This window comes from Aspergillus lucknowensis (assembly GCF_044049455.1).
Source record: "Aspergillus lucknowensis strain CBS 449.75 chromosome Unknown BJX67scaffold_33, whole genome shotgun sequence".
Classification (NCBI taxonomy): Eukaryota; Fungi; Ascomycota; class Eurotiomycetes; order Eurotiales; family Aspergillaceae; genus Aspergillus; species Aspergillus lucknowensis.
The window spans coordinates 164,370-190,472 of NW_027263577.1; the positions used below are offsets into that span (position 1 = coordinate 164,370).

Here is a 26,103-nt window from a genome sequence, read left to right on the forward strand (position 1 = left end):
GTAAACCTGAAGGATAATATGAATGTCTTCATCAAATTCAATCCCAAATGACATCTTTAGCTATACAATGGGAAGTGGCACCCTTATATGCTAGCTAATCTGCAGGAATTAGCCCTAAACTAAATATACCAGCTGCCATATCCCTGTTTTAACAGGCACTCCAGGCGACTCTCATGCAAACAGACACCACGGTACATCCCCCTAACTCCCACTTTCTTTTCACGGCAGCAACGGAATCGCCTAAAACATACACACTGGCCATCCACAAGCCCTATGATTCCTTGATAACCTGACCTCAGAGACTGTGTCAATCAAATGTGAACCCAATCTGCTAGGGCTCGCCTGAAGAAAGTATGCAAGAAGTCCATGTTTCTCCAGGTCCTGACAAAATGCCTTTCTGGAAGCAAAATTCGCCTCTAAGTGGTTTTGATCCATTGTATAACCTCTATCACATTACCTCCCCCAGTGGTTGTTACCTTGTTGTTGGTGCTCTGTAATACATACAGTCCCCAAAGCCACACCATAACCCATGAATCATGCAATATATAATCATACACCATCAGATAATAGGGATAACATTGATTGGGGTTCTCAATTCTACCTCTGTGCTTCCTTCCTCTCCAGTACCCAGTCCATGATTTCCTGCCGCATCAGTACTTTCATTCAAAGGCTTGTCTGTATGTGCAGCCAATTCTGAAATTATGGCATATTTATTATGCCAGCACTTGTCAATGATGTTGTTTATCAGCAGATTACCATCTAATTTTGGAAACTCCACGTTTTGTAGCAAGTCCACAACCTTGGGCCCACGCTCGTAAGGGTCCTTAGTAAGACATCAATCTCCATAAGCCTCAAAGCCGTAGTTTATGAGGTAGTACAACGAACCGAGGGCGAACTGCTCTGTCCGAGGCCCTAGGAAGCCAAATGTTCCACTTCCTCCCAGGTCCGTCTCGTTACTATTGAGTATTCTGCCATCTGGAGCCATACTTGAGGAAGATGCCATTTTCTGAAAAGTAAAATCACTGAACGATAGATGGACAAGACCGATTCTGCGAAAATATTCGATATATCTTGAGCTCGTTATGGAATTGCTGCCTCTCAAATTCTCCAGACTTTGCGACCTTGACCATGATCAGAGGTTGGACCTCGTAGACGAAGGAGATACCTATATAGTCTTGGCCCGCGTTCTGATGAGAGGTTAAATGTTATCAGCTATATGGCCTAAAGCTTTCCTAGCCAGCAGATAAGTGAAAGAATCGTCTTTATTCTATTCCATTTTAAAGGAGGTGGCAGTCTAAAATACAGTTGTTGTTGGCTCTGTTTGTCTAGGTGCGCTAGCCTGATTGAAAGAAGATTTTAGAGCTGATCTGAGACAGAGTGAAGTCATTAAAGGTGAGTCGAATATTCGAGGAGGGTGGTTGGCGCCTTGAGCCATGGTAACGGCTGCCGATGCGGTGAGAAACAGCAATGTGAACCCTGAACCAACATAACATGTAACAGTCTGCCTTGCAAAGAGGACAGCACGCATGGTGTGGTCAACCAAGTCCTCGTCGTGCAGGTTCTCAATGCAAAATCGTGTAAGCATCGTCGCGGGTGGTGCTTCCTGACCACGAGTTTTTCCTACGTGGATCGAAAGGATTGGATACTACTCAAAGACCCCTCGCTGTGCAATGTGTTTGCCACTGCCACCCTATTGCTCCGCCACCCTTGAGTCTGCATGAGTGAACGGTATTTGTCCAATCCACATAACATTGTAGCGTGTCAATATTGTATTGGCTCTTTGCTCGAGTCCTTGGCTTGGTACTTGGTGGGGCAGCTGGCGACATAACAACTCGGGCCTGTCATGGGAACTGCGGGGTTCCACAACAAGCCTCACCACCAGCTACATCCCTATAAATATAGGATGATGATCTCATGCTTGATTTCTAGTCCTTGTTAACCAATATACAATCCCACACCCTTGCACGCCCTTGTACCACTCTATCAAGATATTTAATAATGTGCTCTATTTGGGTTACCACCACAAAGTATACATGCGGTCACGAAGAGACTTCGCGTGAAGCACATCCCTGCCCGAAAAATTGTGCCCAGCCGTGGTCAGAGTCAAAGGTCGGAAATGCCTTCCCTATCAAAACATGTTCGGCCTGCTGTTGATTTAGTAGAACCCCATATGGACACGGGGTAAGGCACCTCCCCTCAATCTGTCGCAGCTGGCATTCTAAATTTCCGAGCCTCAGGTGGTGAGGTGCAGCAAGTGCCCTGAAACAAACGTTGTGAGAGAAAGGGGAAATTATTACACGTGACTTGGAGTGACTATCGGAATAAGGGTAATTCCGGAAGGGTTAGCTCAACATTTTGATGTCAGGTTGAATATGGGAGAATTGTGTGTATTCCAAAATTCTGTGTGGGTGCGAGCATCCTTCAGGGGCAACTCGCGCATAATAGTAAATCCGCTCCAGCACTAAACCCAATTGGGAATATAACACACCCCCTCAGGTCCAAAAGCACCTTCCACTTTAGGAGCTAGCTCGATCTCAACACCACACTCCTTCTATATAGCTTTCGCGTCGTTGCTTTCACACCTTCATGTTACTTGCCTACGTTGCAGTCCGATCCATTATCACCCCCACTCCAGGATTACGTATCAAGGTATAAGCTTCTCATTTGTTATATTGCCTCGTATCGTTTTATCGGCACCCGCGTACTAACAAACAGCACGGACCCAACGCCAATTTTTGCCAATAGTAGCCGTAAGCCTCTCAACGGAGGGTGCAATAATCACCGAAGACACCGGACCTGGAGGGCTAGCCCCGCACTGGACTGTGAAAATCACCGTCACATATCTCGACACCCTAAACACGCACCAAAAACCCATAACCTTCCAGACGCGTCGCGTGAGCGACGACTCCCCATACCAGCTGCGCTATCTGCTAGATGGTCAATGGCGCGATGCAGAGGTTGGCGTCGGATGCATGCTCGGCATAGACCTCTCGCGCAACTCCAGTATCAACATCGCCGATAGCGGCGGGAGATTCGCGAGCCTACATCCAGGCGAGGTCTGGGAGGACTCGCTCTCTGTGTTCCACCTCGACTGGGAGTGTCCTGATGATGACGGTGCTGCATACGTGGGCGATGCCTTTCGGTTACAATATATGGGTGGGATTATGGGCGGTGTGAGGGGCATAAGGAGATTGTTGTCAGTGTCGATGCGTTTGGGAGGGTTTTAAGTCCCAAGGATAATGTCGGAAGGGCGAGATTGGTATTTCAGCGCCCGAATGTCCTTGAAACCGATTGGTGTAAACCGTTGAGGAGATGAGTTAATACAAATTCTGAAACTGAAACCAAGGGACTGGGGGTTCTAAAGATTAAAGGGGATTTAAGGATCGTTGCTTCGACCCTCCCTGCTTACCTACATCTTGCTCTTGGAAGGCAAAGCTCCGTGGGGACAAGGTACCATCGTGGACTAATCAGAAGGGTTCGATCCAGAAGAGTTAGCTACAGACGGGAAGCTGAATATAAAGGGACCAAACAAGCACGTGCAAATGGACAAGATATTGCTGCTTCTACATGGTTTTTATAATTTGATTATCTTGATATAATGATGAAAGAGGCCATGCGCTTGAAACCTGCAGTACTAGATAACCTAGGGTGACCCTACGAGGAGGTCTTTAAATAATGTAGGTGAAGAACTTTGACACTATTGTCCTACTCTTGGTAAGACATTATAAAAGCTGTAGAGAAATTACAAGTGTAACACACAATGCTGGGGTACTGGAATTATGCACTGATCAAACAGCTAGAGTCTCATAAAACCCCCTCAATCCTTCAAAGTCACGACGTATAACAGCTACGTGAGTGTCACTCCTCGGCGCAATCCTGATGGGAAATTTCTTCGGACAGATCAAGAATCCTCCCTCGTATCCTGTCTCCACAGATACATCAGGGGCACTACCCCGCTCAAGGTTGAACGCCCAGACGATCTTTGCAATATTGATCTTCAACGAAGCCTCCGCCATTTTTTGCCCAGAGCAGATTCTCCGCCCTGCGCCCCAGCCATATGATGTCTTGCGCTGTTCGTTCGGTTCAAGGGTGATGCTGTCTTTCGTACCGTACTTGTTTCCTCCCAGCCAGCGGTCGGGGTTGAAGACGCTGGGATTGTCGTACTCGTTCTCGTCGTGGTGGATGGCCCAGGTGTTTGCGAAGAAGATAGTGCCCGCGGGGAAGACGTAGTCTTTGTATGTGTCTGTTTGGGTGAGCATGTGTGGGATTCCACCGGCAGCGACAGGCCTCCAGCGGAGGGTCTGAGCGGTTGGTTAGCAAGAAGAGAGAAAACTAAAGCGATTTGTTGGTTGGCCATTACCTCGTGCATGCAGGCTTCGATATACGGTAGATTCTCCAAGTCATCCATAGTGGGCGATCGTTCCACGCCGCAGACCCGATCGACATCTTCCTGAGCGCGCTTCAGCGCGATCGGGTTCTCGAGCACGGCAAGGAGAAACGACAAGAGTGTTGAAGATGTTGTATCCGAACCAGCTTCCATAAGAATACCACCAAGATACGTCGTGTGCTCATCATCCAGATGATTCTTGGCCTGATCATCAATCAATTTCTCCATAAAACAGCCTGTCCTCACACCTTGCCGCATCCGCTCCTGCGTTGCGTTGTAGAGTCTAAAATACAATGCACGCTGATCACGCCGGATCTGCTTCGCCCTCCGCTTCCAGGGGGCCATGAACTCGGGAATATGCTGTAAGAAGGTAATACCATCAACTGGCGGGGCTGCACCGGGCTCTAGCAGCGCCGTGAACCGGTTCTGAACGTCATAGAGCGCTTGGACGTTAGGTGAATTAAAGTCCTCGCCTCGCTGGCCGAAAACCGAAGCTAGAATGACTGCAGTGGTGTATCGTTGGATATGTTCGTAATACCGACCAGGCTCAAGGATGATGTCGTACACGGTCTGCGTGGCTTCAGCCTCCTGGATAGGAAGCATGGCGGCGAGCTCGCGAGGGGTAAAAAGGCCCTGAGTCGCTTTGCGGAGGGCTTTCCAGCCCTCGCCGTAGGGAGCGAACAGAATGTGCGTGTGGTTTTTGCAGATCAGCTCGTTGGCGATATAGTTTGGTGGTCGGGAGGAGTAGATGTGGCCTCGTTTCTCGAGGAGCCTAGCAGAGTGAGCAAATATGCGGCCACAGCATCGCCTGGAAGGGCTCGACTCACTCCTGCACATCTCTCCAGCTATTGAGCACCACGACGTTTGCTGGTCCGAACTTGAGCCCGATTATCGGGCCGTACTGCTGCGTCCATTGGTGGAAACTCCACGCCGTTAGCCGCAACATCCAAGCCACCACAAAGCCAGGAGAGAACTGACAGTGTAAAGGCTTTTGACGGCGGAATCAAATTCAAATTGCCGATCAATGGAAGCGGCTTTGGTCCTGGTGGGAAATTCTTCGGTCGCAAGCTGGCCCAGGTATACGGAGCGAGTGCGACGATCAGCGCTGCGATAACGGCCACCAGATAGGAGGCAAGCGAGATCCCGAGGTTGCCCGTCCAGGGTAGCAGTGTGAGGCCCATGGTTATCGTTCCGTCTTGGGGCGGAAGAGAGACTGGCGATGGTGATGAGGGGAAAGGAACTGTTTAAATTCCGCAGTTTATTAAATAATCTAATCCGAGTTTCGCTCTTATCGCATGGAAGCCCCCAAGCCTAGCCTTGAGGACTAGTCAGCATCTCGAGCACAGCACCAACAGGCGAAGTGAACAGATGCCAATTCAAATGCGGGGCTCAGCCGGCCCCATCGTATCCGGATGATCTGGTTGAAGGCTAGTCTGCCGTGTGGAGAGCTTGCGCTCACCCGAACAAACTAATCCTCGATTGAATTAGCGCTATATTTCGGAGAGGGGCAAAAGGTATTGCGCCAAGCGGCGCAATATCACGTGACTACTATCCAATAAAAATCGACGACCAGAGAAGCGTGGCTGATGATTGGATGTAGGTCACGTGTCTTTCTGCAGACTCGCGGAGACAGCCGCGGACCGGACTCGACGCGATAGCCCGCTGGGCGAGGCAACAAAAGTACTTCTCCTGAGCTCGTCGGTGCAGGGATCAGCGTTCTTCATGAAGAGGTTTTCTTCCCGCCCCCGATATATCTCACCGTCACCACCGCGGGCAGGCCATGCATCCCAAGCACCACGGGCAGGGTTGCCAGCATGACGCTTAATGCAGTGCAGAAGACGAATCTCAGCGTGACATGGATTCTTGGAGGGCTGGCAACGACCACGGTCTTTACCCGCATGTATGTGCGGTTCTTTCAACAACAGAAACCGGGTTGGGATGACTATGCAATGATTCTCTGCTGGGTATGGACGTTGAACCTTGAACGACCGAATAAGAAGTTGACCCAGCCAAGTGTCTCGCAGCAACATCGGCTTCTCTCGCCTCGACCGCCATCCACTACGGCCTCGGGGTGGATCTCAACGACATCCGCAACCCAGCCGACAGAGTCAATGCCTTGAAATACCTGACTCTCGCGCCCAGCCCCAGCATTCTCAGCGTAGCCGTCGGCAAAATCTCGATTGTCCTCTTCTTCCACCGTCTCCTCGACGTGTCAATGACCAGGTCTCTCTCAGTGATGCTCTGGATCCTCATCTTCATCACCGTCTGCCTCTCCCTCGCCGCAGTCGTTGCCGTCCTCGCCTTTTGCATTCCGACCGTCTCCATCTGGGACAAGACCGTCCCGCCGAAGAGTTGCATGGCACCAGAGACACAATTGCGTATTGGTCTTACTCAGGCTTGTATGTCAATACCATCTTTTTAAAAGGGCGCGTGCCAATACTGATCACGGAAAGCGTTCAATGCGTTCACCGATTTCGTCCTCGGACTCCTCCCGGCATATTGCTTTTGGAACCTGCAGATACCCCTCCGCCGTAAGATAGGCCTCATGCTGCTTTTCGGGGTTGGTGTTTTTGGCTGTGTCATCACGAGCATTAAAGCGTACCAGCTGCGCAATTTAACGGGGCACGATAATTTGACGAGTATGTCTATCATCTTCATGGTATAATTGGGTCTTGCTGACACGGAGATATCTAGAATCTTGGTCCCCAATTACAATCTGGAACACGTATCTCCCCTCCCCTGTACCCCTTGAGATTCAACGCGTAAAGGCTAACAAATTGTCACCCTTGTCGACAAATCTATCTAGTGCAGAGGTAAAAATCACCCCCCTCGCCCCCTTCCCGCCCTGTCTAGCCCCTCGCTAAGTCGAAATCCAGATGTTCGTCCTAATAACATGCGCAAATATCCCCATGATCCGCTCCCTCTTCCGGCGCATCTTCAACATTCAGTCCTCCGCACACGCCTCATACCCGCTCCAGTCCACGCCGAAGAGCAATTCCCTCTCAAGAAGGACCAAGGACAGATACTTCTCGCTTGGGAATAGCCAGAATAACATGCAGAGTAGTATTTCTGCCTCGAGAGGGACAAGACGCAATAGTGTTGATCGGATGTACCCGCTGACGCGACAGGATAGCCCGCCTAATAGTGGGGGGGAAATGGGGAGTGAGAGAGGAATTATTAAGGGGACAGAGTTTAGTGTTAGTATTAGCTAAAAAGGATAATAACGCCACCGAGTCGGCCACCTCGGCACAGTTACGAGGCCTTGACTTGGAATGGTCGTCTTTTTCTCGCGATCAGTTCATTCGTTCCTCATTTAAAGTAGCCTCATGTTCGGCACGGCGCCCCAGGGATCTCTGGACAGAGAGAGTCATCGGTTCCTTCGCCCTCCGGGGCCGGCGATCACGCTTTTCTCCTCTTCGCCACACACACGACACAACGCATGCACTAACACATATCAAGTAAGGCACCCATGAGCACCGCTCTAGTAGTCGTATCTAGAGTGGAGAGTTAATAGTAAAGAGCAAAGAAGGATATGCTGGGTGTATACATGTTTGATTAGGAAGTGACTTTCTCCCACGCATTAGGGTCGAGACCGGACTGTTGCCTGAGGCTTCATGGACCATGTCGCAGAACTCCAGGGCGATCTGTGAGGGTCAGGACAGACAAGAGATTTACTTGGCCTGATGTTTGCTCGCGGATAAGAATTCCTGACCACCAAGGTCACAAAGGGCACAATATCTTGGCCTGAAGCTTATCCTTGTATGTCCCGCTATAGAGTTAGGGTTTTCTGTCTTGGTCAGGAATGCATTCTCACGAGACAAGTTATACTATTAGGCTATTGCTTCCTCGGACAGTCTATTCCACCATGCTTGCGAGTAAGAGCAGTTAAACTGCCTTTGTATCCTCCTTGATCAGGTCTACTGCCTGCTTTGTAATAGCATAAATAGTAGCTAGAATATTCCCACTTATCTATATTGGAATTACACTTGTGTTGATAACATACAGCCTTCTTACCCTGTACACGCGTAACTACTTATTAATAACCTTTCCTATTGCACAAGTCCCTAGAATATGATTAAAGATGAGAATATTGTCCTGTATACATGCCCTTACTGTTATTGAAGCAACAACCTCTCGTGTGCTTCTAACCCCGGGCTCTCACACAGGACTTCCAAAGGTTTCAGATTGACTTGTCTTACCTGATGCAATCATATCTAATAAGTATGAGGACTTGTTATAATTAGGTTAAAGTTAAGGTAAAAAAGTAGGGCTAGCTTATAGTATATATACTATAGCTTATAGAATAAGTACTAAACAAATTGCTTTGCAAAGATAGTAATAGAATTACTAGTACTTTAATAATAGTAGTATTAATTATAAAAATAGGAAAGCTAGATATAGTAGTAATAAGTATTCTTAAATATTCCTCTAGTTCTTATCTTCTAGTATACCTTTTAAAATATACTATAAAGTATACTGTAAGGCATCGGGATTCGGCAAAAGTATTCAGCTGTCGCGATGCTGGGTGCCAGCAAGCGTTGAGCTGCCTAGTCTTTGTGAGGGAACTTGTTCAGGCTTATATAGAGGATTCTATTGCAAGAGAAATAGAACAAATTACTTAGAGAACTAGGATACATGCAAGAGTCAGGATCCTCATATAATCGGCCGTCGGGCCGCCGTCGGGCAGCCATCTGAGCGGGGTCGTCGTTGATGCCTGCCGGTTCAGGCATCGACCGTGACATATACCTAATTATATTATATATCCCTGTATACTTTAAAATATATTTTTAGGAGTATATACTAAGATATATAATTATATAATCTTTACCCTAGTTTATAGGTATTAACTCTAGTAACCTCTATTATATAACAGGGTAAATAGGCTAGTTATTACTTATATAGTACTAGTATTAATATGTCAGAGAACTCGGACATTGACAGCCAATGAATCTGCTGTGCTGCAGCACCAGGCTGCAGCACAATGGAGGAAAGATGTGCTAACCTGGTTATATCGGGCAATATGATGCTAGGGCTAATCTGAACTATAGTAGTATTAGGTGATCTAGTATAATTAGATATAGTAGAGCAGGTGCTTTAATATAAGTATCATGCAATACTTAAGGATACTATAGGACTGGATATATAAGGACTGTTATTACCTGTATCTAGAAGTTTTATCTCTATTTATTATGAACTAGATTGACAATACTATATTGTTTACCAATCTAAACCCCAAGTATCTACCTCTTTCTATATTTGTGTCAGAGAACCAGACATTGACAGCCAATGGATTCCACTGTGCCGCAGCTCTGTGCCGCAACGCTAAGGAATAACAATGTGCCAACCTAGTTATATTAAGTGATATAATACTAAGGCAAATCAGGACTATAGTAGTATTAGGTAATTTAATATATCTAAGCAAGCAATCTAATATATAGTATTAGGTAATACTAGGGAATTAAATATATAAGGACTGTTATTACTTATACCTAGATAATTTTATTCTCTATCTATTATGAACTAGATTGACAATACCATATTGTTTACTAATCTGAACCCCAAGCATCTGCCTCTTTCTATACTTGTTTGACCCTTAACGATTATACTCTTCTTCATTTACTTCCAGAATACCCTTAGGTTCCTACCTTTGGAAGGATTGGCAGACCTAATCTAACAATTTGTTTGACCACTTAATAATTATACTCCCTTTATTTACTTCTAGAATACTCTTAGGTTCCTACCTTTGGAAGGATTGGTAGACCTAATCTAATAATAACAGACCCTCGAGTTAAGTAAAGAGAGACATTACTATTAATAACATGGGTAAAAATAGTAGTATTACAAGTAGCAAGACAACTTTAGCTTCTACCAAAAATATTATAATAAAGCTTACCCCCAAGGAAGAACTTGAAATACTTAAGAAATAGCTTGCAGCCATGATCTTAGAAATTAAATTACTAAAAATATTTAAGGGTATTAAAATAAATAAAGCTAAGTAGTTTAATAGTAAGTATTCTACTTTAAAAAGATATCTAACTTTAATAAATATACATCTTTAAATTAATAATTTTATTACTATAGCTAAGATAGATAAGGTTATATTTACAGGTACTTATCTTACAGGTATAGTATTTAATTAGTTTAAATCCTATATAAAAGACTATTATAAATAGAATAATAATAGCCAAGATAATATAATAAAAAAATGTTTAATAGCTATAAGAAATTTAAAAAAAGGATTATATATGTTTTTAGTAAATTTAATACTAAGCATATTATTAAATAATAGATTAATATACTATAATAAGGAAAAATAAGTATTAGAGAACTATCTATAAAATTCTACTAGATAGTATTAAATCTTAAATAGAATAATATAGTATTATAATCAAGATTTTACTAGATACTTAAGCTAGAAATTAAGAATATAATAATATATATCCTATATAAGCTAAAAATCCTTAATAAACTAATCAAGATAGTATCTAGAATTAAAAGCTAAATAATTAAATAATACTAGGAAAACTATTAGTAAAACTAGAATAACTAAAAAAATAAGAAATAATATAGTATCAAGAAAGACTAAGATAAAGATATTAAAATATAAATAAATACTATTATTAGTAAAAGTTAGAATAACTAAAATAGTAATAAAAAAAAGTTTAATAGTAAATATTACAAGTATAAAAAACCTAGATATATTATAAAAAAATATTATAATAAGAAAAATCAAGAACTAGCTACTTATAATTTACAAATAAGTATTATAATAATAACTATACAAGCTAATACTGCCTATTTAATAACTAAGCTAATAAACTAGGAATAGTAACTAGTATATACAAGCAAAGATATTAATACTATATATATACTTGTTAATATAGAAGATAATATAATAGTTATCTTAAGATTAAATAAGCTATATAAAGAATAGCAAGAAAATATAAAGAGACTAGCTAATATAGTTATAAACATGGAAATTAATATAAAAATTTATAAAAAAAAATATAGAAGCTAGCAATAAGAAGGATAGAAAGACTTAGTACTATAAAAGAAAAAAAGAAAGAAAAGAATAGTACTAGAAAAAAAGTAAAGAAAAATTAATATTAGATACTAAGAAATAGAAAAGATATTTACTAGACTTTAAAAAGAGGTTGGCTTAAATATTATATAATATAAATAAATTACTTATAAATTATTGCAAAGTATACTAGCATAAATCTACTAATATAAATAATTAATAATACTATTTAGCAAAAAAAAAAAAATAATAATAATAAAATCTTTTTTTTAACTAACAAGTTTTATGGATAGTTAATAGTTTAAAATACTAATAAAATAGTAATAACTTAGTATAAGACTTGTGAAATATAGATAGAAATCCTATAAGAAGATAGAAATTATAAAATTAATAATTTTTTAGAAAATAAATCTTATACTTGCATGCTACTATAAATAACATGCTAAAAATAGTCTAGGAAAATATAGCAAGATTATATTATAGAATATAAATAATATAAAGACTAGATATTTCTACTATACCCTAAATATAGGGAAGTATAGAAATAGATAGTAGAAGAACTTGAATAAATATTAAACTTATAAGGAACATGCTTCTATAATAAGTAAATTAGATATATATAAAACTACTTATATAATTACTACCTAACTACTAGAGGGATATTATACTAAAATATTAACTAAATATTTTATTATAATAATTTTTATAAAAAGCATATCTACATGAAATAAGAGTATAGATAGTATCTATAGAAACCAAGTATATTAGATAAACTAGACTATAATTGCCCTATAAAAAAAAACTATAATTATATTTTTACAAGTAAAGGATATCTATATTATTATAATCTAATAATATATAATTACAAGATTAAGAAATATATCTGCTACCCTAAAGAATAGCTAGTAATACTATATAACAAGAATTACTATTATAAAGAAAAACAGAAATAATACAAGAAATATTAATTAAAAGTCTAGCTTTATATAATTAAGAATTAGATATTGCTTGTTATACTTGCTATAATTAATAGATATAATACAAGAATCTTAATAAACTTAGAAGTAATAATAGAATTTATAAAACCTGAATTTACTAAATATCATGGAATTAAATCTAAACTAACTAGAAATTAAGTTTAAATTATTAGATTTAGAGGAAAGTTGCTATATAATAAACCTAAGATAAAAATAGAGGCAACCTGAATAGATTTAGGAATATATATTAAAGAATTAATATTTAGGATTATGCTAATAAATAAAAGTTAGTATAATATAGTTGTAGGAATGCCATGAACCAAGTATTAGTTAGGAAGAAAAAAAAGTTGTAATTAAAAAATGCTAGCTAGTTATGGAAAAACAAGATTATAATATTTAAGCTTATAGTATTAGAGGAGAATTAAGGAAAATCTCTAGTAATAAGGATTAAATAATAATAATAACCTCTAAAACAAAGACCAAACTATTAGTAATAATAGAAAAGATATATAAGATATTAAACAAATAGATAACTAGGAACAATAGAACAGGTATCTAACTCTAGGAAAATAGATATTCCAGGCTAAAACTAAAAAAAATTTATAAAGCTAAACTTACTAAAATCAAGAAATTATTACTAAAGAAATACTATAAGTTTATTAAATTATTTATAAAACTAGATTATTAACTACTAAGATATAATATATATTATAAAGCTAAAATACTACTAGTTAAAAAAATAAAGCTAAAACAAGTTTAATAATTTAGGAAATTGCTAGAAAAGCTAAAACTAAAATAAGAATTTATTAAAAAATTCTATACTACTAGATATATTAAAAAATTAGATTTACTATACTTAACTAGACCTATATTTATATCTAAGAAAGATAGTAAAAAGCAACTTGTTCTTGACTTTTAATAGCTAAATAATCTTATAATTAAAAATACTAATAAGATACTATATATAAGATAAAAAAGAGACTTGCTACAAGAAGCAAAAATTATAATTATATTTAATATTTAATAGGGATACTATAATATCCTATTATAAAAAGAAGATTAATATTTAATAGCTTTTCTAATAGATTTAGGGTTATATTAATAGATAGTTATACCTATAGGACTAATATAATTATCTATAGAATTTACTAGGTTTATTGTTATGAACCCTCAGCCTACAGTCAGCAGAGCGGAGTCACAAGGCAGAAAGTCAAGGCTAGGAAGCCTTGGGCCACCAACCAGCTACCAAGAGCCACTTTGGATTTAAATCCAATCTTAACTACAAACCAATAAACCTGAGTATTGCCTGACTCTGAGATAAGGACAAGCAATACTACAAGAATATGACCCATGGACCACATGCCCATATAGATAATAATTACCATCACAAGGAAATACTGCGTATCCTCCAAGTACAATAGAAAGACCATAGTTTAAAACTATAGCCACTATATGACTACTATAGCCTACTACAAGGATAAAAGAAATAGGAATTATTACAAGGAAGAATTTTAAATTGCTCTAAGGACGTGGTAAATAGAGTTACCCTAAAATAGACCATATAACTATATACTATCTAGTATACTATCTTGAGGGTAGGAAAATGGTATATAGGACCTGGCAACCTGATTAGATATACTATCTAGTATACTATCTTGAGGGTAGGAAAATAGTAGGAATTTAGGAATACTTAAGAATGCTTATTACTATTATATCTAGCTTTCCTATCTTTATGATTAATACTACTATTATTCTAGAGTAACTAGTTTAAAGGATTTTTATAAAGTAACTTGTCTAATACTTACTTTATAGGCTATAGAATATATACTATAGGCTAGCCCTACCCTTTTATCTTGACTTCTACCTAACTATAATAAGTCTCTATACTTATTAGATATGATTATACTAGGTAAGACAAGTTAATCTAAATCCTTTAGAAGTCCCGTGTGAGAGCCCAGGGTTAGAAGTGCATGAAAGATTATTACTTTAATAATAAATTAATCACTAGTTAGTACAAGTTGTACCTTAAATTAACTTAAAGCTACTAATATAATATCTTAGTACTAGTACCAAGTTACTATACCTTCTAAAAGTAAAATCCTGCAAGAGACTATTGCTAGAATACAAGCACAACTTAACAAGCAAACTAGGGTTATTAATCAGGTTACTAGTAACCTGAACTAGCAATTTAATATATCTAAAAATAATAAAACTTCTAAGAAGTATTAGGAGATACTAGAGCAGCTCTAGGACTATATTCTCATGCTTGAGACTAAACTTAAGACCAAGGCCTTAAAGGTTAAGGCACCTGAACCCTTTGATAGCAATTAAACCAAGCTATACTTCTTCCTTATATAGATACAGACCTTTATTAATATTAACTAGGACAAGTTAGTCAGCAAGGCTGACAAGGTTATGTTTGTATCTACCTACCTCAAAGGAAAAATATATAAGTGGTTTAAGCCTTTTATAAGAGAATAGCAGGAAGCTAGAGAAGACAGAGATAAACTAGCTAGTAATACCAGGCAGCTATTTACAAGCTACAACTACTTCAAGGAGCAGCTTACTCGTGTCTTTAGAGATATTAATAAAACCTATAATGCTAAAAGGCAGATTAGGAAGATATACCAATCCAGGAGGGATATAGGCATACTTATCTTGGAGTTCTAACAAATCATATTATACCTAATATAGGAAGATAATACTTTTATATACTACTTTAAGAGGGCCCTAGATTACAATATCTAGAAGAAAATAGTATTTTTACCTAGGCTTAATACCCTAGTAGGGATATATAACCTAGTATCTAGGATAGGAAACCAGCTTAGAAAGCTAAGGGAATAACAAGACTAATAAAACCATAGGGGATACTATTCTAGAAGGAATCAGGGTAGATATAATAGCTATTATACTAATAATAACTAATAACTCTAGACTAGACCTCAGGGAAATAGCAACCTATATAGATCTTGACCTATAAACTTAGATATAATAATCTCTAAGGTAGAACAAGATTGTTGCTAGAAAAAAAATCTATACTTTTCTTATAGCAAATCTAGTTATAGAGTAGTAGATTGCAAGAAGCAGAAATAGCATGGCTAAAGACCCTAAAGGGGAGCTAGATAATATTAACTAAGGGCCATACAGGAAGTTATAATACTAAACATAACTAGGAAGTAGGATAATAATGCTAGCAAGACACCTACTATAACCCATGATTCCCTAGAAGAGGTTAAAAGGGCCTTAGCTTAGGATAAGCATGCTATAATAAATAATACCTAGGATGCTACTAGAAGAAGGTAAAGTATATCTCTAGCAGCTTGGAATAAGCTTGGACAAAATACTAGAGGATAGGATCTAAACCTTATACTAATCCTACCAGGAGCAATAGCTATATTACCTGGGGATACAGGAATAGATATTAAAAGGTATGTTAAGTAGATTACTAATATTGCTAGCAAGGTATACAAGAAAAAGAAGATACTCAAGGTAATTACCAAAATTCTTGCAAATATTAAAAAAACAATTAAGTAGCTAGATAGAATCCTCTAAAAAGAATTGCTACACTAGCCAAAATATTAGCTTAGTGCTATAATTTCACGAACTAATAAAGAAGAAGCTGAGAGGATAGGTAGGTCCTACTATAATAAAGCTACTAATAACAAGCTAGTTTAGGAGGGAGAATATAGCAACTTTCCTGTAATTATATAGAAAGTTAACCTACTTAATAAATAATATAGAATATAGCTAGAAGGCCTTAAATCTAGAAAGAAGGGATCTAGTAGTAGGTTTATAACCCTAGAAGAAAAAGCCCCACAAGAAGATAATACTAAAAAATACAAACCATGCTAGTATTAGCCATGGGCTACTAGGCTACGCGAGAATAAATAATATTGGAGATAATAACTTAAATTTTTAAAGACTAGCAAAGACAAGCTTGCCTATTAGATAGATAATATTATTACAGCCATGCAGAAAGACCCTTGAAAACTTATTAAAGGTTTAAGAGATTTCTTTAATTAATACCTATATCAGGATCTAATATGTTAGGAAAGAACCAAGGATTATTAGTAGAAGTATATTAAAACTTGTAACAAGCACCTAGAAACCTATACTATTTATAGATAGAATAATAGTAACTACTACTTGTAACTATACAAACTATTTAACAAGTAGTCCCAGGAGTTTAAAAGGCATCTACTATACTAGCAGGATTAGTATAAATATATTAATACTAATACATGGTATTCCAGGTATAATAATATACTATAGCTAACATGCTATAACTTATATTATATATACTATAAGGATACTAAGCAAATTACATGCTACTAGCCAAGATAGCCAAGAATAATTAACTAGAATAACTTATATCCATACTAAAAAAAGCAATACTTATATAAATTATACTAGCAATATCTAGAACATAAAATATACTATTAGATAGCTTGCTATAAGAATTATTATATTATATACTACTAGGCTAAGCTTAGAAACTATTTTCTATATCTAAGGCAAGAAGAACAAGTACTAAAATAGGAAGAATAGTACCTTGTGGCTACTAAGACTTGGGTAGGAAAATACTTTACCTAACTTGCTAAAGTATAAGGAAGGCAAGCCTATATCTTGATTAACTTAGAAGCTATAGAAAACTATATTAGCCCAAGTTTTATAGGAAAACTAGGAATTAAAAGTATTTAAAAGGAAATACTAATATCTATAGCAGGACTAAACAGGGAAAACCTAGGAAATACCTTGTTAATAGTCAAGTTAGGACCTCTGCCTGTTATAGTAAAGAAAAGGACTTTTAAACTAAGTTTTAATGTTATACTCTTGGGCAAGTATAATATAGTATTAGGGATCCTATAGCTTGAGAATCTTAACCTAGATATTAACTAGATCAAAAGAAAAATCTAGTAGAGAAATAACAAATAGCCCAAGAAGTAAAAGGGACTAGAAGGGGCTAGTACCCTATAGCATGCTTATATAGCAAAGTATAAGACCAAGCAATCTACAGGGGGATTAAAGACTAGTAATTAATCCACAGGCACTAAAAGTCTAGTAAAACAAATTATTATAGCAATATCAAGATTATTAGAGAGGATATAGCTAATAAACTTACCTAGTTAGGCTATTAGTAATATTATAAATAGCAAAATTATTATAAATAGTAAAGAAGTAAGATTTTAAAGAATACTAGTTACAAGTAACCAGGTCTATAAGGAACTAACTATCCTAGATAAGTATAGTTGATTCTAGGACATGTTCTAATAACCTAATAAACTAGAGTTACTACCTTATAGGCCTCACAATTATACTATATCTATTAAGAAAGGTGTTAAACTGAATTATAAACAGATTCTACTATTAAACAATCAAGAATCCTGAGTATTAAAGGAATATATTAACAACCAACTTAAAAAAGAAAATATCCAATTTTTATACTTACTAATAGGATATAAAGTCCTATTTATACTAAAAAAAAAAAGAAGTAACTAATCATGTATTAACTTCTAACTACTCAACAACATGATTATCAAGGACTAGTACCTATTACCCTTGATTTAGAAAATCCAAGACAAAATTCAAGGGGTAGTATAGTTTACCAAGTTTAATATTACCAATACCTACTACTATATTAGAATTATAAAAGGAGAAAAATGGAAAATAGCATTTTAAACAAAATTCAGCTTTTATAAATACCTGGTAATGCTATTTAGGCTTACTAACACACTACTAATATTTTAAAGGTTTATTAACAAAGTACTAAAGCCCAAAAACAAAAAAAATAAAGAAGAGGAAAAGGATAACAAGGAGAATCTACCTCAACTAATAAACAAATTCGCGCTTGCATATCTTAACAATATATTAGTCTTCTTGAAAGATAGGAAATAGCATGTAAAGCATGTCAAGCAAGTCCTTAAAAGAATAAAGAAAGCCAAATTATAGTACAAACTTAAAAAATATGAATTCCATGTCTAAGAAACTAAGTTCCTGGGCTATTAGATTATTATAAACAGGCTAAAATCTAAAGTCTCTAAAATAATAGCTATCAGGGAATAGCCTATACTAAAAAACCTAAAGAAACTATAATAGTTTCTAGAACTCTTGAATTACTATTAAAAGTATATTAACCAATATATATTTTATATAGCACCTTTATTTAAGCTATTTTAAAAAGAACAAGCATATAAATAAACAAAAGAATAATAGAAAACTTTTAATACTATAAAAAAAGCTATTACTATAGTACTAATTATACTATAATATAACCTAGAGCTACTTATAATACTAGAAACTAATATATTAGACTATACTATTAGAGTAAGAATAACTTAGTCAGGACCTAATAGCAAACCAAGACTAGTAGGATTCTAGTTAAGAAAACTAATAGGACTAGAAATAAATTATAATATCCATGATAAAAAACTGCTAGCTATTATAGTAGTATTTAAATATTAGAAAGTCTACTTGCAAGAAGCAAGATATACTATTACTATAAAGTCTAACTATAAAAACCTTACCTACTTTATAATAATTAAAAAGTTAACAAGAAGATAGGCAAGATAGGTAGAGCTACTCTTATAATATAACTACCAAATTAAGTACTATAAAGACATGAAAAATAGCTAAGCTAATACTCTTAGCAGATAACTAGATTACAAGGACAAGACTAGAAAACCTTGACTAGTAATTCTAAGGAAAAACAAAGACAGAATACTTAGAAATAATCTAATAATCCTGGCAGCTACTATATAGTTATTAGGCACTATAATTAACATAATTAAGAAAGCCATAAAGGAGGATAAGCTAATATAATAAGTCCTTATATCCATGCTAGAAGTACTAGAGAAGAATAGGATTTTCTAAATTAAAGGACTTATCTATATTCTACTAATACTTGTTCCATAAGTTATTAAAAAATATTATAATATACTAGCACATGGATATTTTAGTATAGACTAAATATATAAATATATTAGATATAACTACTACTTCTAGAATATAAAAAAGAGGGTTAAAAGCTATATTAATAACTATAAAATATATTTATAGGACAAACTAAAGTAGCATATATTATATAGAAAATTATAGAATCTAAAAGTTCTATAATAACTATAAGAATAGATTATAGTTAACTTTATCAGGCTACTACCAGAAGCATAATAAGGAAAAGAAAAGTATAATTATCTTGTGGTAATCTTGGACTAACTAATAAAATATATCTACTTAGAACTAATATAAATAACTATAATAGCAAAAAAAATAGCAACTATTTTTATTAATATAGTTATTATAAACTATAAAATACTAAAATATATTATATTAGACCAAGACAAGTTATTTATATCTAAATTTTAGAAATTAGTAACTAATATTATAGGAATTAAACTATATATAACTACTATATATAGACTATAATTAAATAGATAAACTAAGAGGGTTAACCAAATAATTAAGTAATACCTATAATATTATATAAACTATATATAAGATAACTGGGAAGAGCAACTATCTATAGCTTAGTTTGCATATAACAACTTAATCTATAATATAACAGGAATAATACCTTTTAAAGCAAATTATAGATATTACCTAAACTTGTATAGTAAACTAATCTAAAAAGAACTAGTTATAGAAGAAGCCAACCACTTTATATAAAAACTTAAAGGAATCTAAATATAACTTACCTAGGATCTTGAGTTTATTAACCTCAAGATAAAACTTTACTATAATAAAGGGCGCTAGAAGGTACTAGACTTTAAAAAAAGGGGGAAAGTATTCCTACTCTATAGAAATATCAAAACTAAACAACCAAGTTAGAAACTCGACCATGTATAAATTGGACTATTTAAAATTAACAAGAAATTAGGGCTAGTTAACTATTAATTAAAGCTATCTAAATCTATAAAAAAGATATATCTAGTATTCTATATATTACTATTAGAACCAGCATTAGAGAATACTAAAATTGCTAATAATATTAAAATTAAAGAAGAGAAATAGGAATATAAAGTTAAGAAAATCCTAGACTACTAGAAAGTCAGTAGATAATTACAATACCTTATATAATAGAAAGGATATAATACTTTAGAAAACACTTGGGAACCTATTAAGAACTTAATAAGCTGTGCCTAAAAAATCTAGAAATACTACTAGCAGCATCTAGTATAAAAAAGTTAACATTCTACTAGAAGGATGGAGACCTAATTATCTAAGTCAGACTAGGATTGTCTAATATAGTAGCAAGTTAAGTAGTAGCCTTGTGCTTGTTAGCAAGGCACTCTAGCTCTTGGAGATCCTTAGTAGTTAAAGGATCCTTCTTATCCAACTAATCTATTACAGTTGTATTATGATCCAATATTCTTAACCTATACTTTTTAAAAAACCTCTCTTGTTTTTGTAATTGAAGGATCTTGGATATAGCCTCTTGCATCTTTTAAGAGTATTCTAGCTATAAGTACTAGGCCTTCTCTAAATTAGCAAATACTTTTACTTAATCTTGTTCAAGATTATTTTACTACTTTTTAATATAAAATTGTTTTTTGCATTTCTAACTATAACAAGTATATAATATACAATTTCAACTTTTTAAATTTATTATACAAACCATACCATGCAAGAAATAGTATTTACAGGGGTTATTAACAGGGATACTATTGGTAGAAATCTATTTGGACTAATAAAAACAATTAGCAAGGTAATTCTGCTTAAAAGGCATAATAAACTATTATAAAGAAAATTTAAGAAAACAAGAGACTTACCAAGATAATAGGAAAATCTATACTATTTATATTTTCACAGACAAAAACTAAAAGAGAAGGAGATAATATTATAAACCTTTAGCCTATAGTTAGTAGAGCAGAGTTATAAGGCAAAAAATCAAGACTAGGAAGCCTTAGGCTACTAACCAGCTACCAAGAGCTATTTTGGATTTAAATCCAATCTTGACTATAAACTAATAAACCTAAGTATTGCCTAACTCTAAGACAAGAACAAGTAATACTATAAGAATATAACCCATGGACTATATACCTATATAAACAACAATTACTATTACAAGGAAATACTATGTATCCTTCAAGTATAATAGAAAGACTATGGTTTAAAACTATAGCTACTATATAACTACTATAACCTACTACAAGAACAAAAAAAATAGGAATTATTATAAGAAAGAATTTTAAATTACTTTAAGGATATAGTAAATAGAGTTACCTTAAAATAGACTATATAACTATATACTATCTAGTATACTATCTTAAGAATAAGAAAATAGTATATAGGACCTGGCAACCTAATTAGATATACTATCTAGTATACTATCTTAAAAGTAGAAAAATAGTAGGGACTTAGAAATACTTAAAGATGCTTATTACTACTATATCTAGTTTTCCTATCTTTATAATTAATATTATTATTATTCTAGAGTAACTAGTTTAAAGGATCTTTGCAAAGTAACTTATCTAGTACTTATTTTATAGGCTATAGAATATATATTATAGGCTAGCCCTACCTTTTTACCTTAACTTTTATCTAACTATAACAAGTCTCTATACTTGTTAGATATGATTATACTAGGTAAGACAAGTTAATCTAAATCCTTCAGAAGTCCCATGTGAGAGCCCGGGGTTAGAAGCGCACGAGAGGTTGTTGCTTTGATAACATTTATAACCTATATATTATAATAATATTTAAACAAGACTATTACTATCTATTTTAATAATATAATTATTTATTTACAAGATCCAAGAAAGCACGAGAAATATATACAAGAAGTTATAATAATAATAATAGAAGCTAGACTTATACTTAGTATTAAAAAATATAAGTTTAATATTACCAAGATTAAATATCTAGATATAAAGTTTATACTAGAAGGATAGTAGATACTATAAGAAAAGGTTAATATAATATTAAACTAGCCTATATTAACTAACAAGAAAGAAGTATAAGAATTTCTAGAAATATTAGAATATATATAGGAATATCTCTATTAACATGTATAAAATTTATAACTAATAATAAAGTTACTTAAGGATAATATACTATTTATCTAGGAATAAAAAGAATAGGAATTAATAGATTTAATAAAAAAAATAATTAAAAAAGTACTAATTTTATAACTACATAATCTAGAATAATAGAATTATATAAAAATAGATATATTAAGAGAAGGAATAGGAATAATCCTTAAGTAAAAAAGTAATAATAAAAAACTATAACCTGTTTTATTTTACTTAAGAAAGCTAATCTAAGCTAAAAAAAATTATAATACTTATAACCAAGAGATACTTATAATTATAGAAAGATTTAAGTATTAAAAATATTACTTATAGGGAGCCAAGTATAAAATAATTATTTAAATAGATTACAAGAATTTAATATTCTTTATAATAATAAAAGAACTTAAAAAATAATAAGTATAATAGGCTCAAGAGTTTTTATAATATTAATTCAAGATTAAGCATATTAATAAAAAAAATATTATAGCAGACATGCTAAACAAAAACCTTAACTATATAGTTAATATTAAGAACCTAGAAATAAACATGCTAAAGGTTAATAAAGATAGGTTATAATTTAACCAAGAAGTATAACTAGTAATAGTAGTTATAATAAATAATTATAAGTTTCTTGTATAACTTAAGAAAGAATAAAAAAAAGATAGAATAATCTAAACTTAAAGGTTTAATATAAGAAATATTAAAAAAAGTAATAGAGTATTACTATAAAATAAAATAATTATAGTACCTAATAAAATAGTTAGAAAAGTAATTTAAAAGTATTATAACCTACTATCTAAAGGATACCAAGGGATTAAGAAAATAATAAAAAAGATTTAACAAGTATATTACTTTTTATAAATATATAAAAAAGTATAGGACTATATTATATAATATAATAAATATAATAAAAATAAGTAATTATAATATTAACTATATAGCAAAATATAAATACTAGAAATCCTAATAAAACTATAGAAAAGTATTATAATTAATTTTATCTAAGAATTACTATTATTAAGAGATTCTATTATAAAGATTATATATATAGATATAATCATAATTATATATAAATATATAAAATACATGATTATCTAACTAATATAAAAGGATATAATTATAAAAAAGTTAGTATATCTAATACTATAGGAAGTATTTACTTGGACTAGACTACTAAAATAAATAATTTCTAACTAAGACAAGCTATTTATATTAAAGTTTTAGAAAATACTTATAGAAGCATGTAAAACAAGACAAGATATGTTTATTACTAATTATTAACAAATAAATAGACAAACAGAAAGAATAATTTAGTTAATTAAATAATATTTATAATACTATATAGATTAGAACTAGGATAATTAAGTAGAATTATTACCTATAGCTTAATTTATAATTAATAATATAAAAAATGCAATAATTATACCTTATTATATAAATCTTAGGAGAAATTCTAGAATATATTAGGAAATACTACTAGCTAAAAAATAATTAAATATAATATTAGTACATGTTACTTATATAAAGGTATTATATTAATTTATAACTAATAATATTAAATAAGTAAAAGAAAAGATAAAATTTTATTATAACAAGAAGTATAAAAATATATTATAACTTTAAAAAAGAAGGAAGGTTTACCTACTATAATAGATAATAAAAAAAAAGAACTTTAATATTAAAAGTAAATAACTAAGTAATAAACTTAATACTATAAAATATAGACTATTTAAAATTAAAAAGAAACTTGTAAATAATAACTACTACTTAATACTACTAGCAAGAATACAAGTTTATCTAGTATTCTATATCTTATTACTTGAACTAATAAAAAATCTAGAAAATACTAATAATAAAATAATTAAGGTTAATAAGAAGTATAAAGTCAAAAGAATCCTAGACTAATAAATAGAGAAAGGTTAGATTTAATATCTTGTTAAATAGAAAGGTTACCTACCTAAAAATAACTCTTAGGAACTAATCAGGCACCTTAATTGCCCTAAGAAGATTCTAGAATTCTAGTAATAAACTAGTTAAAAAAAAGTCCTCCAAAGAAAATAATAAGAAAGTATTAGTAGTCTGGGCGACAAAGGCCTGCAAGGTTTTATTTAAAATAACTAATACTTGTTATGCTTCTTTAATTTCCTTTTATTTGTACTCTTCCTCTTCCAACTTTTCTAACTCTTTAATCTCTTTGATTTCATGGGAAATAAAATCACCCGCATGGTAATTAAGGAGCTGTTCTTGTTTTTAGATGCAACATGAATAGGCTAGTAATAGTTTAATCTACTCTTGAATTTCCAAGTTTTTTGATTAGAGCTCTTGCTATACTACCACGAGATATTTCCACTCTGTATTAAAAAAGGATGGCTTAGGGATAACATATTTTTAACCTAACTATATATACTTGTTACAACAACTTAAATCTTCCAATTTCTTACATGATTTATCTAGCTAGGAATACTAGATACAGGGTATAACTATTATAAAACTGCTCTCTTTAATTTGATACTTAAAATTTTGCTTTTAGATACTAGAGTTTGAAGCCATAATAGGGTTAGTACTAGAATATTAAGAAAGGACAGGATAAGTATAACCAAACTTACCTGGGGGGAAGTACTACTTATTATGTCTTTGGGACAAAGACCTTGAAAGAGGGGGATTATTAGAGAACTTGGATATTAATAGCTAATAAATCTACTATACTATAGTACCAGGCTATAGTATAATAGAAGAAAGATATACCAATCTAGTTATATCAGGCAATATAATACTAGGGCTAATCTAAACTATAGTAGTATTGGGTGATCTAGTATAATTAGATATAGTAGAATAGGTGTTTTAATATAAATATCATGCAATACTCAAGGATACTATAGAACTGGATATATAAGGACTGTTATTACCTGTATCTAGAAGTTTTATTCTCTATTATAAACTAGATTAATAATACCATATTGTTTACTAATCTAAACCCCGAGCATCTGCCTCTTTCTATATTTATTTAACCCCTTAACGATTATACTCCCTTTATTTACTTCCAGAATACCCTTAGGTTCCTACCTTTGGAAGGATCGGCGGACCTAATCTAACATAATATAAAATAATAATATTAAAGCTCTTTAAAATTATTATAATAATAATTTTGTTATAATTATAATAATAAGTATTAATAAAATAAGCATAAAGGAAATATTATTATTGTCACGGTCGGTGCCTGAACCGGCAGGCATCAACGACGACCCCGCTCTGACCCCGCTCAGATGGCTGCCCGACGGCGGCCCGACGGCCGATTATATGAGGATCCTGACTCTTGCATGTATCCTAGTTCTCTAAGCGATTCGTTCTGTTCCTCTTGCAATATATTCCTCCGCGTAAACCTGAACAAGTTCCTTCACGAAGACTAGGCAGCTCGACGCTTGCTGGCACCTGGCGTCGCGACGGCTGAATACTTTCGCCGAATCCCGACGCCTCACACTTTTCTACTTTTTAGGCTATTTATTATTTCTCTATTAAATCTTCTTTCTAATCTAATTAATATCTAGATTATGATTCTTGAGTTATAAGATTTTTAATACTATATTATACTTGCCTAAGAATATAATATTAAAACTTAGTTTAAAAGTTTTTCCTTTTACTATAATAGGTAGAGGTCCTAACTCAACTATTAACAAAATATTTCTTAGGTTTTCCCTGTTTAGTCCTAATAAA

The 26,103-nt window shown here is 33.8% G+C and overlaps 4 protein-coding genes across 4 annotated transcripts; 2 read left to right on the forward strand and 2 right to left on the reverse strand.

Moving 5' to 3' along the window:
- Nucleotides 1-198: 198 nt before the first annotated feature.
- BJX67DRAFT_359109 (uncharacterized protein) lies at nucleotides 199-1,936 on the reverse strand. Its single transcript, XM_071029642.1, has one exon. It carries the CDS (start codon nucleotides 1,583-1,585, stop codon nucleotides 1,295-1,297), a length of 291 nt encoding a protein of 96 aa, XP_070884251.1. The 5' UTR covers nucleotides 1,586-1,936; the 3' UTR covers nucleotides 199-1,294.
- Nucleotides 1,937-3,547, forward strand: BJX67DRAFT_359112 (uncharacterized protein). The gene is made up of 3 exons (XM_071029643.1): nucleotides 1,937-2,181; nucleotides 2,238-2,649; nucleotides 2,721-3,547. The coding sequence occupies exons 2-3, from the start codon at nucleotides 2,587-2,589 to the stop codon at nucleotides 3,225-3,227; spliced, it is 570 nt and encodes a 189-aa protein (XP_070884252.1). The 5' UTR covers nucleotides 1,937-2,181; nucleotides 2,238-2,586; the 3' UTR covers nucleotides 3,228-3,547.
- Nucleotides 3,548-3,685: 138 nt separating this feature from the next.
- On the reverse strand, nucleotides 3,686-5,734 carry BJX67DRAFT_359113 (cytochrome P450; the record flags this gene model as incomplete). The annotated part of the gene is made up of 4 exons (XM_071029644.1): nucleotides 5,366-5,734; nucleotides 5,215-5,310; nucleotides 4,361-5,159; nucleotides 3,686-4,301 (listed from the first exon to the last, which is right to left on the reverse strand). Coding segments are annotated over exons 1-4 (1,442 nt in total), but the record flags the coding sequence as incomplete, so codon positions are not given.
- Nucleotides 5,735-6,048: 314 nt separating this feature from the next.
- On the forward strand, nucleotides 6,049-7,663 carry BJX67DRAFT_359117 (uncharacterized protein). The gene is made up of 6 exons (XM_071029645.1): nucleotides 6,049-6,351; nucleotides 6,402-6,786; nucleotides 6,841-7,026; nucleotides 7,082-7,112; nucleotides 7,194-7,200; nucleotides 7,264-7,663. The coding sequence occupies exons 1-6, from the start codon at nucleotides 6,202-6,204 to the stop codon at nucleotides 7,597-7,599; spliced, it is 1,095 nt and encodes a 364-aa protein (XP_070884254.1). The 5' UTR covers nucleotides 6,049-6,201; the 3' UTR covers nucleotides 7,600-7,663.
- Nucleotides 7,664-26,103: the final 18,440 nt, after the last annotated feature.